Here is a 15,164-nt window from a genome sequence, read left to right as displayed (position 1 = left end):
TGTGCCATGCCTGCCTGGATACTGCCATGCTCCCACCTTGATGATAATGGACTAAACCTCTGAACCTGTAAGCCAGCCCCAATTAAATGTTGTTTTTTATAAGACTTGCCTTGGTCATAGTGTCTGTTCACAGCAGTAAAACCCTAACTAAGACAATGTATAATTCATAAATGCTCTTACTTTAGAGTTATGTCTCAAATTCTGAATCCTTTACATTGAACTAAACTTTTAACATATCTATTTCATACCTGGCAGGGAGTTTGTAGATGTAACTCTGCCCATTTTCTGTCCAGATGATGACTTTGTCTGCAGACACAAAGTCCCCTCCAGTCCATGTCTGTCCATTTTCACTAGGACCTGAACACAACAGAGAGTAGTCGCCAGCATCAAACACCTGGGAGAAAAAGAAATTCACAGTTTTAATTTACTCCAGGTTGCTATGGTTTAAGTAAGACAGAATAACATTTCATCTGAAAGAAAACTTCTAAAATCATATTTAACAAACCCAGGCTTTTAAAATATTCAGCAGATGGAAGATATTTTCTAGAGAGATCTGGGGCAGTCGTCATAGGTCCCAGCTTTAGGTGACCTCTGACAGACAGTGAACTAGGTCAAATGCAGTAGGTGTATTCCCAGCATAGGAACAGGAGTCCTTCATCATTTGTATATTGAGGAAGGAAGCATACCTTGGATAATGGCAAATGATAGGAACTCCACCCTTTAGAACACATACCATAACTGACACTGTATCTATCTGGTACATTTCTGACCATATACTCTGACATTATATTATTTTCTGTTCAGTAGAATTATCTTACTGGGCCTTATTGCATCAGTGTTCTGAGAATTATTATTATGAATAGGAAGCTAAAAGACTCCACTTTACTATTTAATAATTCTGTATGGAAAGGCCAAGGTGCTATAGTTTCACTAAGAGCAGCACCTAGTGGCCTTGCATCGGCTTCCTTTTACAAAGCAGACGAAGTTCACAGGTACACTTACAATTATCTTATCTGACCCTCAGAACCACTGAAGGATACAGGCAGGGTTCCTGTATTGGAACCCTGATCTACCATCAAGAGACAGATACAGAGGACACTAGCGACACTTGCTCAATGTCACACATCAGAAACTGGGTATGGTGCACACCGATGCAAACCTCAGCAGAGGACGGTGGACTTCTGTGACTTTGAGGCTGGTAGGGTGTACACAGGACTTGCAGGTCAGCCAGGGCTACATAACAATACCCTGTCTCGAAAGAAAGAAAGAAAGAAAGAAAGAAAGAAAGAAAGAAAGAAAGAAAGAAAGAAAGAAAGAAAGAAAGGAGGGAAGGAACGAAGGAGGGAAGGAACGAAGGAGGGAAGGAAGGAAGGAAGAAAGAGGGAGGGAGAGAGGGAGGGAGAGAGGGAGGTATGTATGTATGTTATGTACTGGTACATGATAAAAGTAGAGGTATAAACCCCTAGGCTTCCATTTCCTAACAGACTAGTTCTTTCTACCACTTCCAATTCTTACAATACTTGATAAAAGTACATTCTAAATTTTGCTCAAGGGGAGTGAGAATTCATCATTCAATAGCGCCATCTTGTACGTTACTCTTCTTCAGAGCAAACAATATATAACCTTTGGCTAAGTCTGTAACTCAGTAAAGTGACTGCCTAGCATGCATGAGACCCGAAGTTTCATCTCCACTATATAAGCCAGGTCTGCAACGCCAACCCCAGCACTCAAGTGCAGGCAAGAGGGTTAGAAGCTTGAGGTCAATCCCAGCTACACAGCAAGTGTGAGGCCCAATTTCAGAGTATTTCAGATTACAAAGCTCTGTAGGTAACTTTTTGTTTGTACTACTGTTTGTCAGAACTGTTACCCAGTGCCTCAACTGCATCAAAAACAAGAGGTGATCGGTTTTGGTGAGTGATGTCCTTGCTACCCTAGGGTAAGGTTGCTCATTTAATGTGCATACTCAGTCCTATCAATGCACTGTGCTCTTGCAGGGAATCACAAATAGCAATGCTTTAGGAATGAGCCACTGAAGGAGCTCTAGCCTTAACCTGTTCTCCCGAGGCCACCTTATTGCCTGTTTTTACTAAAACTGTGAGCAGTTATTCTTTTAAGCATGGAGGTAGCCACTGAGTGACTGGAAAAAGTAAAATGTGTCATAATAGTATGGAAGACACACACACACACACACACACACATTTTTTGACCATACTGAAACTGGCAAATCCTGGACATCTGCATTCATTCAGGTGAGTTGGAGGCTCTAATAATTTGTGTGTGTGTTCGAGGTAGCAGGCATCGTCCTCCCTCACTCTTTACCTGTTCCATTGAGGCAGCTGCTCTCCTGAGCTTGGAACTCTCCTCTCCTAGGCTGGATGGCAGCAGCAGGCCCCTGGGTCCTCCTCACTCCTCTCCCCTCAGGGTAGGGCTATGCCATCTGCAGGAGCACCTGGTCTCTCATTTGGGCACTGTGATCTGAGTTCCACTCCTTCGTTATTACAGAGCAAGTACTCTCAACCACTCAGCAGCTCTCCAGGCCCAGCTCTGTTCGTACATGCATGTCTCTTAAGATGAAACTGCACTTTTCTTACATTCACCTGGCTCTCTCCTTTTCTGAAATAGTTTTGTCCATTTTCCTAGTGCTTTATTTATATTTTTATTCTTTCTCATACATGTTTTTTATAACAATGGACAAGTTATTCATATGTGTATATATCACAAACAATCATTCTAGCTCAAGTAAGCATTTTAAAGGAAAATCCTTTGAGAATTTCATCCCATGTTATTGGATCATATTCATCTCTCTCCCCCAAATTCTCCGAGATGCCCCACCTCCCTACCCAACAAACTTCATTTTGCCACCTTCTTAAACCAGTCTCAGTCCAGTTTGCATTAGCTGGCTCTCCCTTGGACTGAATAGACCAGGTGGCATATCGTTAAAGAAAACAAACTTCCCCCTTTCCAGCAGTCATCGAATGCCAGCAGCCCCTCAGCTAGGGGTGGTACTTCATGTCCATCTCCCCTCCTCTGTGCCATGATTTTGTCTGGCTGGAGGACGTATCATGCATGGTGTCACACACTGTTAGTTCACGAGTGCAACTGCCCTGCAGTGTCTGAAAGCACAGTTTCACTGAAGTCATGGACCACCTCAGGCTGTTAAATCTTTCTGCCACCTGCTTCTACATAGATCCATGACCCTTGAGGAGAGAGGTGTGGTGTGTCCCATAAGAGGCTGAATACTCCAAGTCTCTTATCTTAGCCTCTGCTCCTGACAAGCCGTAGGCCTCATGTTAATCACACACATGGTACACAGACAAACATGCAGGAAAACATTCATACACATAAAAATAAATTTCTATTTCAAGTTAGGAAAAGCAACTGCTCCTTCCGTGGTAGGCGGCTTCTGAGGTGTGCCCACCTAGCACCCTCCTCCCGTCAGGTCCTGCTAGATTGTCTGACAGTTTCTAGGGCATATTTGGTGAGTTCTCAAGTGTAAGATCAAGGGCATCTTCAAATGACCTTTCCTTGTTCACTTAGTGGGGAGAGGCCTGCTAGCCTGCTGAGGCCGGTTCCAGAGAGAGGGCTACAAGGATGTCACTCAAGGAATGGGAAGAAAGTCTTCATTCACCAGTCAGAGATGAAAGGCCTAACTGTCACATAGGGAAGCACAGGAGCCCCTCCAAACGCTAAACTTGCAAATGAGATCAAAGCCTCCAAAGATAAGGTGATGGCAGCCTATGGCAAACTCAACGTGAGGTGCCCAGCAAACTAAGCCTGATCCCTCACAAAACTGGACAAGAATATATTTCTACTATTCTAATGTACGTTTTCAAGTGATCTGTTAAGCAGATTTAAATAATTAGAACCTTTTCCTCAAATGGTATAAGTACTGAAATTACTCAGCCAGTATAATCCCTAACTAAATTCTAAGTATTTGTCCTCACCCTACATCAAAGAAACCTCTTTTGCAACAGATGGAAACCATTACAGAAAACCACAATCAATCAAAGAGAAGAGATGTGGAGTCCAGTCCCAATGGATACATCTACAAAATAATTCCCTCACCTAAGGCTCAGAGACCATTGTAAAATGATCCCCAGGTGGCTGGAAATTGTGAGAGCCCAAGGAGCAAGGGATTTGCTCTGAGATTACATCTCCCAGAACTGTCAGAAGCTGCACCATGAAGGCTCACCAGCATGACTGCCTGAGCGTGAGCTGAACAAGGGCAACAACAACAGACATGCTAACACTGAGAAAGGCCCACAGGGCAGGAAACTGGGGAATATCGATAGTCTAAGCCAGGGAAAGGCGCATCAATTCAAGCCGGTGCCAAATGGTCAGTCCTGAACACAATCATTCAAGTAACATTACACAGATTGAGTACATATGTATATGTACATATGTATATGTATATGTGTGTGATTAATGAGAAGAGAGGCCATAAATGTTAAACAAAGAAAGGAGGAATATATGAGAGAGTTTGGAGGGAGGAATGGGGAAATGATGTAATTTTATTAAAATAAAAGGAATAATTTTTCAAATACATGGAAAGCTTTGAAAATTGCTAAGCACAGAAGAAATGTTCAAAACACACTGGCTGATTTTCTATGATTAAAGACAAGCAATGTAGATGGAAAAACCCTCCTCTCATCATTAGCTGTCCAGTGATAGCATTAGGACTTCCAATTTGAAGAATCCATGTATTATTTAGGTTTCATAACATACTACAAAGAAAAATATCCAACGTTCAGAGATCTCATGACCACCACATACACAATAACTAAGTAACAGCAAAAAGTAGAAATTAAGACCAATAAAACAGTCATTAAACCATTCATTCCATGGAGTAATGTTGGTAACAAAAAAAGGGGGGTATGGGGATGCTGGGGAGAAGTGGGGAAGAAAGGGGGCCTAATGTCCAGCCAGAGCTCCTGTGCTTTGGGCAGGCGGAAGCAGGCAGAGCTGCTGGACGCTTTTCCACTCAGCCCCGGGTGAGCATGCCTGACCCACGAGGCAGAGGGTGGAAAAGGGGCAGCCCTCGACCTGGGACCCTGGAGCTACCTTGCTAAAGCCCCAGGGTTGTAGGAGAGAGGAATGAGGGAAGAAGTTCCCAACACTGACCAGAGTGCGCAGCAGGTCTTGAAGGAGTAGAGACACTCTATGGTTTAAGAGCTTTATTATAGAAATGCAGGGGAAAGAGAAAAGGTAGAAGGGGGGGGAGGCTAAAGAGAAAGAGGATAGGAGAGGAGAAGACAAAGAGAAAGGCAAGAGGAGAGAGAAGTGAGAGGTAAAGGAACAAAGGAGTAAGAGTAAGAGAGCGAGGTGGGGGCTGAGCACCCCTTTTTATGGTCTTCACTGTTGCTAGGTAACTGGGGAGGAGTTTAGCCTGAAGGTCAGAAGCTTGGGCCATTGCTTACGTGACTACTGACCATGCTTCTCTTCTGGGGGCTGTGGGAGTTGGTACCTTAGGCAGGGGCCAGAGTTCCAGGAACATGAGGGAAGGTGAATTATGACCATCTAGGTTCAGACCTCAGCAAAACTGGAGACCAGCCTGCAATTCCCCACAGAGTAAAACAAAAAGACTGCTACATAGAAATAAGTCCCAATTCCTGAAAAAATGTCAGAACCAAACATGAGTTCCAAATGGCTGACAAGTCTTGTGTCATCATATATCCTTGGGATTATCTTTGCAAATCTGGTAAGCTATGCTGTACCATAAAGGATAAAAATATGGCTTTGTATTTTCAACTTACCCTCCAGTATTTGGAGCATACGACCAAAAGTGACCTCTGTGTGAACGCACAAAAAGAGATGCTTTGGCAATTCTGACAATAAATTGGTTTGGATTCCTCCTCAAATATTGGCTCAGTATCCTGAAAAGGAAAAGATTTACAAAGTCTCAGGAATAACATATATTAATTTAAAATCATCACAAAAGGATAAAGACACTACCAGGGAACAAAAGTACCATGTGATACAGTCATCATTTTAAACCCTTGGGTAAGAGCCAAGACAGTAAGTAACAAAAGCAAAAGTGTGTTCGGAAGAGGAGTGGGACAAAAGTGTCTGAGCTATAAAGCTGTCCAACATGTAAACCCTGATGGCGATGGTAAGTCAGAGCATCGTCACTGGAAGGGGCAGATGGTTGAATTTTGCAGTAATCCTACGATTATAAATACTTTCTTTAAAAAGAAAACAACTGATTCATTCTTCCTGTCTTCTCAAGTTCAACACTAATAGTTTGTTAACTGAAGTGAGAAATATCAATATTGTTAGGAAACTGATCTTTCTTATCAAAAGTAAATAATTATTCTAGTCCATATGACTATGAAAGAAGAGTAAAAATGGCTTTTTATGGTTGTTTGGTGTTTGGTTTCTTGTTTTTTGGGGGTTTTTTTAACCTTTTTTTTTTTTTGATGATGTTGGTGTTTGAATATGAAATGTCCCCATTGGCTCAAGTGTTAAACCTTATTCTGTACTCTATACTGATACTGGAAGGCACTGGAAACTTTAGGAGGTGTGTGCAGTTGAAGTCAGTCGCTGGAAGCACACCTTTGAACATTGTACTTGGTCCTAAGTCCCTTCTTTACTCTCTGCCTCCTACTGGCCCTTGCCCTCTGCACACTCCTGCAGTAATGATGTCACTCACTACTGGCCAGTCAGTCATGCCAAGGACTACATACTGAAGTCTCAGAAACGACAGAGTAAGCTAAGTCCTTCCTCCTTCAGACCGCATCTCTCAGACACTCTGTCACTGTGCTGTCAGCGGGCGGCAAGAGTAACTAAAATGAGTAGTTATTTAGTTCATTCAAGCAAGCCCTTCTAACTTTTTTTTTTCATGGTTTTAAAGCTTTACTGTAGAAAGGCAGAGAAAAGGTAGGAAGAGAGAGGCCAGCCATGGCCACATGGAGAGATGGGGGAAGGGCGGGGAAGAAGGAGAGCTAGAGATGAGAATAGAGGTAAGAGCTGAAGCCTAACTTATTTTAAACAAAAGCAAGAGGAAAACACCTCTTACACGTCTCTACTGCATATCCTGGATGATACTCTTCTTTACTGGATATTTTATTTATTTACATTTCAAATGTTATCCTCTTTCCCAGTTTCCCCTCCAGAAATCCCCTATCCCATCCTCCCTCTCCCTATCCCACCCACCCACTTCTGCCTCCCTGATCTCAAATTTCCCTACACTGGGGCATCAAGCCTTAACAGGACCAAGGGCCTCTCCTCCCATTGATAACCTACAAAGCCACCCTCTGCTACATATGTGGCTGGAGCCATGGGTCCCTCTATGAGTACTCTTTGGTTGGTGGTTTAGCCCCAGGGAGCTCTGGAGGTTCTGGTTGGTTGATACTGTTGTTCTTCCTATGGGTTGCAAACCCCTTCAGCTCTTTCAGTCCTTTCTCTAACTCCTCCATATTTTACATCCTTGATGGAGCAAATCTCTCCATCAGAACGGAGGACAATAATTCACTCACAGTAGCAAACAAAACTAAGGATCTTTTCCAATATGTGCATGTGATTATTTCAATAGAAACACTTTTTTCTGTAAAAGAAAAAAATTAAGTGACTAACACGAATCCTACAAGGTTTAAATGATACAATAATAAAGACAGATATCACTGCCCATCTCACCTGCATTCCACTAATTTCAGAGGTGACAATCCACACCTTCAGAATACCTGTCACAGAGAGTGCCACCACAGTGTCCTCTAAACCAGGGAGAGACAAGAAGCCAAGGTGAAACACCGCATGCTTTCTTCTAACAGTACAACAGCCTGCTCTCGTGAACTCAGGTAGAAAAGCATGGTTCCCTATGCTTAGAATAATAGAAACTCAGTGTTTACATTAGTGTTCTTTTCTGAAAATAAAAAAAAAAATTATGTTTACCCTCATGGTTTTCAGTGAAAGGCTTCAAAATAAATGAAGAAGCAGAGGCAATACTGAGTGGAAGCACAGTTACAGATGTTCATTCAATTTTATCTCTACCCTTTTCACTGTCTCCATGTGAAATGGTGCCTCTTGGCAAGAGATAAGACCAGAATCCAGAAACGCACTTGAAACTACAGTTCTTATCACCACCACATGCTAGCCATGCTAACCCTTCCTCACTTGAGAAAGCTCTCCTAAGCTAAAGCTTCCTGGAGCCTGGTGACCTGTCACACTGAGGGGAGGTAATCTAACATCTGTGAGTTAAGTATTAATTCAGACAAAACCCACTGCGAAGGGGACAGATCACAAATTACTGAAACAAATATCTGAATATAAGAATATAACCAAAATTGTCAACGTTGACAAATTATAGCTTGTCACAGTAAACTAAGCAGTAAGGTGATGCGGAAAGGAGCAACGCACTGACCTTGTGTCCGATGAGAGCGGATGATGCTCATGGAGCTGATCCAGTCTGGAGAGATCTTCGATACCAAGGAATACAATACCTCCAGGCTGGTGGCATCCACAACGAGGATTTCAGGGTAATGTCCATGGCAGAGGAGCCTGCCCTCTTGCTGATTCCCAACAGAGAACTGGTAGAACTAAATTCAAAATTTTAAGAAATATACCTTTGAAATGTACTCTTTCAGTTGCGAAACTTGAAAAACAGGCATTAATTACACATGTTATGATATTCTTGTAAACAGTACATTATTCCAGAAATCATTTCATATGAGCAAATCCATTTTAATAATCCATTTGTTTTGATACAGGGTCCCTTCCAACAGCTGGTTTTTTGACTGGTCAATAAAGAGCCAGCAGCCAATGGCTGGAGAGAGGGACAGAGGCAGAACTTTGAGGATTCCCAGAGAGCAAACACAGGACAGGGAGAAGGAGAATTGCCAGGACAGAAGGAAGGAAGAGGATATAAACTTGAGCTGTGGAAGACAGAGAACCAGCCATGTAAGAATCAGAGAAAAGCAGCCCCAGGGGCCACTCCCCCATTGGGTCTGGGGTAGCACAGATAAAGTTTAGATTTTAGAAAGTAATAACTCGGGAATACTGGAGGGGAGTGTGTGCTAGCAGTGGGGAGGTTTGGAAGTAACCAGTCATTGAGCCTGTTAAGGCATATTAAAATATAAAGGTTGTGTGTGTGTGTGTGTGTGTGTGTGTGTGTGTGTGATGGGTGGTGCACAGTACTCGCACCTTAACCATTTACCGCTACACTCCACCACCCCGGCTGAGGTAAGCTGCTAAGGGAGCGTGAGTTGGTTTTCTTCAGTGACCTTAAGCCCCCTCCCAGGCTGCTCATGCCCAAGCAGTCTCCTCTATACCCATGTAAATACAGAGGCAACACTCACTCGACTCCGTAGAAACAACAATAATTATAGCACAAGAGGACAAGAATGTGAGAAGTGGGTGCAGAAGGGGTCTCAGGAGAACTTGGGAGTGGGGAAGTGAGATGAAAATGGACTAAACGCATATGAAATTCTCAAAAAATATTAACAAAATGTTGCACAGAATCATTTAATAAATTACTATTTTTATGTCATTTCAGTAAGTACAAAAGTCACCAAGGGTCATCTCTGTGTACATAACAACACTCTTTACCAATGTAATGGCACATACCTTTAATCCCAGTACTTGGGTAGCAAACGCAGACAGTCCAAAGGAAGCCTGGTCTACATAGTAAGTTCCAGAATAGTCATGGCTATGTAAATGGGCCCTGTCTCAATAATGATGATGATGATGACGACAACAATAACAACAATAGTAAATATAATAGTGTTATTGTTACTGTTGTTATTATTATTATTATTATTATTTAAAAATTCCTCTCTGGATCTGAATGAGTGAGGAGGACAGAATAAGTGGCCATAATTCCCACGAATCTGTCAAGAGGCATCTTCTAAATATAGGACTACTAATCTAAACAGAGAAGGTCTAGAACAGAATTAGATTTTTTAAAAGTACTCAAAATATATTCAGCAGAAATAAATAATTCCTGTAAAACATAAGCCAGAAGTTTTTAAGCCGTAACTGCAAATTGTACAAAAATCAAGGTAATTACGTATGATGAGCTTGACACAGCTTTTACACTAAAATAATATAAAACGAAGATAATTTGCATTTCCATAAGTGCAGCCGGTGCACACAAATATGTGTGTGCATACCTGTCGAGACCAGAGGACAACCTCATGTGCCATTCTCCAGACACCATCACTCACATATTACATATATACATACACACACACACACACACACATACACACATATATATATATACATATATATATATATATATACACACACACACACACATATATACATACATATATATATATATATATATATATATATATATATATATATACATACATACATATATATGAGACTAGGTTTCTCACTGGCCTGAAACTCATCAAGCAGGCTGGCTGGCCAGTGAGGCCCATGTTTTAATGATGCACTTGTCATGAACTGTGTTGACTCAGACAGAAATAGGTACCAACCTGTATGCCAGTGTGTGTGCAGGCTAACTTGGTAAATTCAATACATCTGCCATCATTCACGTCCCAGAGGCACATCTCTCTGTAAGACAAAACAACAGCTCACCCTGGATCCAGCTGCAACAGTAACCCTGTCACAGTGGCTTACAGTTAAGTTCCCACTGCAGGAAGGAAAGTAGCTTATATTCATTTCTGCTCTTGATCAAATTTTCCATTCCTTTCTCTCACTATTCCGACCCCATTTCCAACCTGTCAACGCCCCATTTCAGTCTATATCAGTCTCGTAACAGAGATGCAATCCTGAATCCTCACTGGCTGCTAGAGTCTTGTGGGTAGTTCTTGGCAGAACTTAAGCGGGGCTCTCCAGAATGTTCCTTCTCCTCTGCAGAGGTTTCTGATAGCGGCTGTTCCCGCATCCAGAAGCTCAATGTTAGGGAACTAGGGAAGCAGAGCTAACCCGGCAGTGATCTGCAAGGGCTGAACGGATAACCAGAGATAAAGCTGTAGTTTGAACTGAGAGCCCGGGGCTCCATTAGCATGCAGCACTGAGAAACACAGCCAGCTAAAGCCAGCAGAGTCCCAAGCGTCAACACACCACCACAGCTCTTATGTGTGCTATTACATGTTATCATGTGTGTATATGACAAGAGCACCAAAAAAATCCTTATATTTCAAACTAAAGAATACACTGAGAATTATACATATTGCTATGCCTTGTCTTTTAAAGAAATAAGGTTTACTTAACAGAAAAATATTGATAAAATGTGTAGAGTAACTTTTATTCACCTGATGTAACTGCTGTCTCCGAGGATTACTGCCTCTACCTGCTAACTGAGGCCTACTCCTTGAAGCTTCTAACCTCTGAGCAACCTTCTCTAGGCCTAGGTTTTCAGCCTCCGAGGCTTGCTGCTCAATTAGCTCACCCTTTCTTGTTCTTCCTGATTTCTAGCTGTCTGGGTCAACTAAGCTTTTCTGGCTCAACCTCCTCACCAAGCTGACTGATTCAACCTGGCTTCTCTCTATCCCTCCCCTCCTGAATCGCTGTTCGACCCAAACTCTGGCAATCTGATCTAACCTTGTGACTCCCTCTTATTCTCTGGGTTGTCCTGTCTTCATCTGTGTCTAGCTTGTTCTCTCCTCACCCTGTCTCTGTACCATTGTCCGGGTAAAGCCACCCCCTCTCCCTGCACTGCTCCTTCTACAGAAACTTCCCTCTATTCTCTCTTCTTGTGAGAGTCTAGGGGGTTCACAGTGGGATCAAATATCCTGCAACAAAAATGCAATGATATTCACTAAGTTTTTCACTTCGCTACATCTCAAATGACATAAAATTATTTCTGTTGCTTGGTACTTGGTTTCTCAGACAGGGTCTTGCTATGTAGTCCCAGCTTGCATGGAATTTACTAGGTATTAAAAGCCCATGCCTGCCTCTAACTTGCAGCAATCTGCCTGCCTCTCCCTCTGGAGTGCTGGGATAACAGGTGTGTCAGGCATACACCACCACACCTTGCTGAAACAATTCAGCATTCACAGAAAAACAAGTGTTCCAATACAAATGATCTTCTATGGCCAAAAAAAAAAAAAAAGTATTGTTTTGGGCTGGCGAGATGGTTCAGCGGGTAGGAGCAATGACTGCTCTTTCGAAGATGCTGAGTTCAAACCCCAGCAACCACACTGTGGCTCACAACCACCCGAAACAAGATCTGACGCCTTCTTCAGGTGCATCTAAAGAGCAGCTACAGTGTACTAATTTATAATAATAAATAAATCTTTGAGCCAGAGCGAGGCTGACTGGAGCAAGCGGGGCCCAACCGGAGCAAGCACAGTCAACCAGAGTGAACTGGGTGGACCTGAGTGAGCAGAGGTCCTAAAGTCAATTCCCAACAACCACATGAAGGCTCAAAACCATCTGTATACAGCTACAGTGTACTCATATACATAAAATAAATAAATAAATCTTTTTTTAAAAATGTATTGTTTTCACTTAGTGTTGTCTCTTCATGTTTCAAAAAAAAAAAAATCATATAAATTCCAACCCAGAGAGGCCCATAGGACTTGCAAACTTTATATGCCCCAATACAGGGGAATGCCAGGGCCAAAATGTGGGAGTGGGTGGATAGGGGAGTGGGGGGAGGGTGTATTGGGGACTTTTTGGATAGCATTGGAAATGTAAATGAGGAAAATACCTAATAAAAAAAATTAATTCAAAAAAAAAAGAAAAAAAAATTCCAACCCAAAAATTATAGGAGGGAAAAAGATGTTTTATATAAATGTCAGCAAGTTCTCCAACTGGGTTCAAAAAAAATAAAATGTTTTTAAAGTTCTTCCCACTCCGGACCCGACTGAGACATCGATGGCCTGCCTCTCAGCACAGGGCGCAGTCTGAGGAGGGAAACTAGCTTCAGCAACACGTAAGCACACAACACCAGAACAGCAGAACCTTGGCAGAGCTCTGCCGCCCACCCCCCCCAGCCTGAGTCAGCATGGCATCACCTGAGTTTCTTAAAAACCCCAAAGCTTGCCTTTAATCCCAGCACTTGGGAGGCAGAGGCACACAGATTTCTGAGTTCGAGGCCAGCCTGGCCTACAGAGTGAGTTCCAGGACAGCCAGAACTGCACAGAGAAACCTTGTCTCAAAAAAACAAACAACAACAACAACAACAACAACAAAAAAACAACGCTGCCAGCTGATTCCGTAAAAATGCCAAGCAAACTGATGCTCATGCTTTTACTGTCACTGTCATGATAGTCTGGGTTTCTCAAATGCAAAAAATAACAAAAAAAAGGGGCAATAAAATACTACAGAAAATCAGTTGTGAAAAATATGTATTCTTAAAACTATAATTCAAACATCCTCTTTCAGATTTAGACACTGCAAGAACATGCTGTAATAGAAAGAAAATTCTCCCCAGTGGTGCTAGGTATAAATTATGAAAATATCAATGTCACAGACTATAAACACAATTTTTAAAGACTTATTTGTATTTTTCCTTGTGTGTATGTGTGTGTGTGTCTATGTGTGTCTGTGTCTTTGTCTATGACTGTGTGTGGATATGCCAGGTGCATGTGGGTGTCCCTAGAGTCCAGAAGAGGTGTTGGATCTCCTGGACTTGATCTTACAGATCTTGGTAGTGGGCTGACCAACATGGGTGCTGGGAACCAACTGTGGGTCCTCTAGACGAGCTGGAAGTGCTCTTCAACCGAGTCATCTCTCCAGCCCTATAAACACACTTTTAACTAACAAAGAAAAACCACATCCTTTTTTCTTTTTCTTTTTCCTTTTTAAGGCAGGGTCTCACTGTGTGACCCTAGCTAGTCTAGACTTTTCTATGTATATCCAGCTGGTCTCAAACTCATAATGATCTACCTACCTCTGTATCCTATGTGCTGGCATTAAAGGTGTGTACTACCACACTCAGCCAAGATCCACATTTTTTTTAAGATAGAAGAACTTTGGGGGAGGGTGGAGAAACCTGACCAGAAAACTGAAAATAAAAGCAGACTATGCCTTACCCATTTGCAGACGCGCTCACAGTGTACCGCTTGTCCCCAGAAGCGCAGGCTTTTGACAAACAAGTGATGGATGCTGTGTGACCAAATAACAGTGCTCGGGGATTAACCTAAAGAGGCAAAAATGTGCTGCCATAAATAACAAGGTATACTGTTAACCTTGGGGCTGGGGAGACGGCAGCGGTTAAGAGCATGTGCCATCCTTTCAGAGGACCTGAGTTTGGCTCACAACTCTCTGTGACTCCAGCTCTGGGTCTCTGTGAACGCCCAGCAGCATGTGCACATACACGCTTAAATAAATAATTTTTTAAAAGTTAACCTTTCAATCAGTAATCATGTTAAGCATTAGATACCAATAGACAGGCTCAGATTGAAAGAGATAATGCCCAGAGGCTGAAAAGTAAGGGCGGGTAAACAGTGTACTGTGCTAGTAGTTATTGTTTTAAATGTACAGCAAGCATTCCAATACTCACTTCCAGTTCTACTGAAAGATCCCAGAGACATATTTGTCCATCGTGGCATCCAGTTACAATTGTGCCCCCATCATCTGTCAACAGTATTGACGAAATGCAATGTGTGGGTGCTTTGCGGCCCCAAAGAACAATGGGCAGAACTAGGCTGTTTCCTGCCATGGCGTTTTCAAACCTGAAAATGTAGTAAGAGTAATGTCAGATATTCTCCCTAAAACACATTATATGCCTTTATTATGAAGTGAACTTGTATAAATTGAAGATAAGTATGTTTTCTTAATACTAAAATTTAACCACTTAAAATGCCCTCAAATAAAAATGGCTAACTTATCATATATATTCCCAAGGTCAAGGGCTTAAAACTTTGGGCAAAAGTATTTACTGCAGGCATTCACAATTTTTAAATTTTACTATTGAAAGTCTAATCATTTCAATACACATTGATTTATCACATCCGTGGATAAAGCAACTTTAAGTGCACCATCTTATTTCAAATCCTCAAACAGTCCTCCCACCTTAGAGGACAAGAAAGGGAGACTTCAGCATTACCTGCCCTGAGGCAGAAAAAGAGTGAGCCAAGTCTCCTGCCTCCACCAGTAAAATGGCCATACCCAAAACTGTACTCAGAGAGCACCGTAAAACTATACCACTGTACTGGCTATTTTTGTGTCAACTTGACACAGCTGGAGTTATCACAGAGAAAGGAGCTTCAGTTGAGGAAATGCCTCCATGAGATCCAACTGTAAGG

General features: G+C 42.2%; 1 protein-coding gene across 2 annotated transcripts in view; it reads right to left on the bottom strand.

The window, feature by feature from the left end:
- Wdr7 (WD repeat domain 7) overlaps nucleotides 1-15,164 on the bottom strand; it is a 272,657-nt gene that overhangs the window by 245,860 nt on the left and 11,633 nt on the right. For both annotated transcript variants that reach the window (XM_029471767.1, XM_021150163.2), the window contains exons 2-8: nucleotides 14,420-14,591; nucleotides 13,950-14,056; nucleotides 10,440-10,518; nucleotides 8,357-8,531; nucleotides 7,633-7,709; nucleotides 5,754-5,873; nucleotides 249-394 (exon numbers count right to left, since the gene is read on the bottom strand). In XM_029471767.1, coding sequence (XP_029327627.1) covers nucleotides 249-394; nucleotides 5,754-5,873; nucleotides 7,633-7,709; nucleotides 8,357-8,531; nucleotides 10,440-10,518; nucleotides 13,950-14,056; nucleotides 14,420-14,578 — 863 coding nt within the window. In that variant the 5' untranslated portion in view covers nucleotides 14,579-14,591. The remainder of the gene's footprint in view (nucleotides 1-248; nucleotides 395-5,753; nucleotides 5,874-7,632; nucleotides 7,710-8,356; nucleotides 8,532-10,439; nucleotides 10,519-13,949; nucleotides 14,057-14,419; nucleotides 14,592-15,164) is intronic.

Source organism: Mus caroli, chromosome 18 (genome assembly GCF_900094665.2).
Source record: "Mus caroli chromosome 18, CAROLI_EIJ_v1.1, whole genome shotgun sequence".
In the NCBI taxonomy this organism is placed as follows: domain Eukaryota; kingdom Metazoa; phylum Chordata; class Mammalia; order Rodentia; family Muridae; genus Mus; species Mus caroli.
The sequence above is the reverse complement of the archived record's forward strand: the minus strand, read 5'-3'. Positions and strand labels throughout refer to the sequence as shown.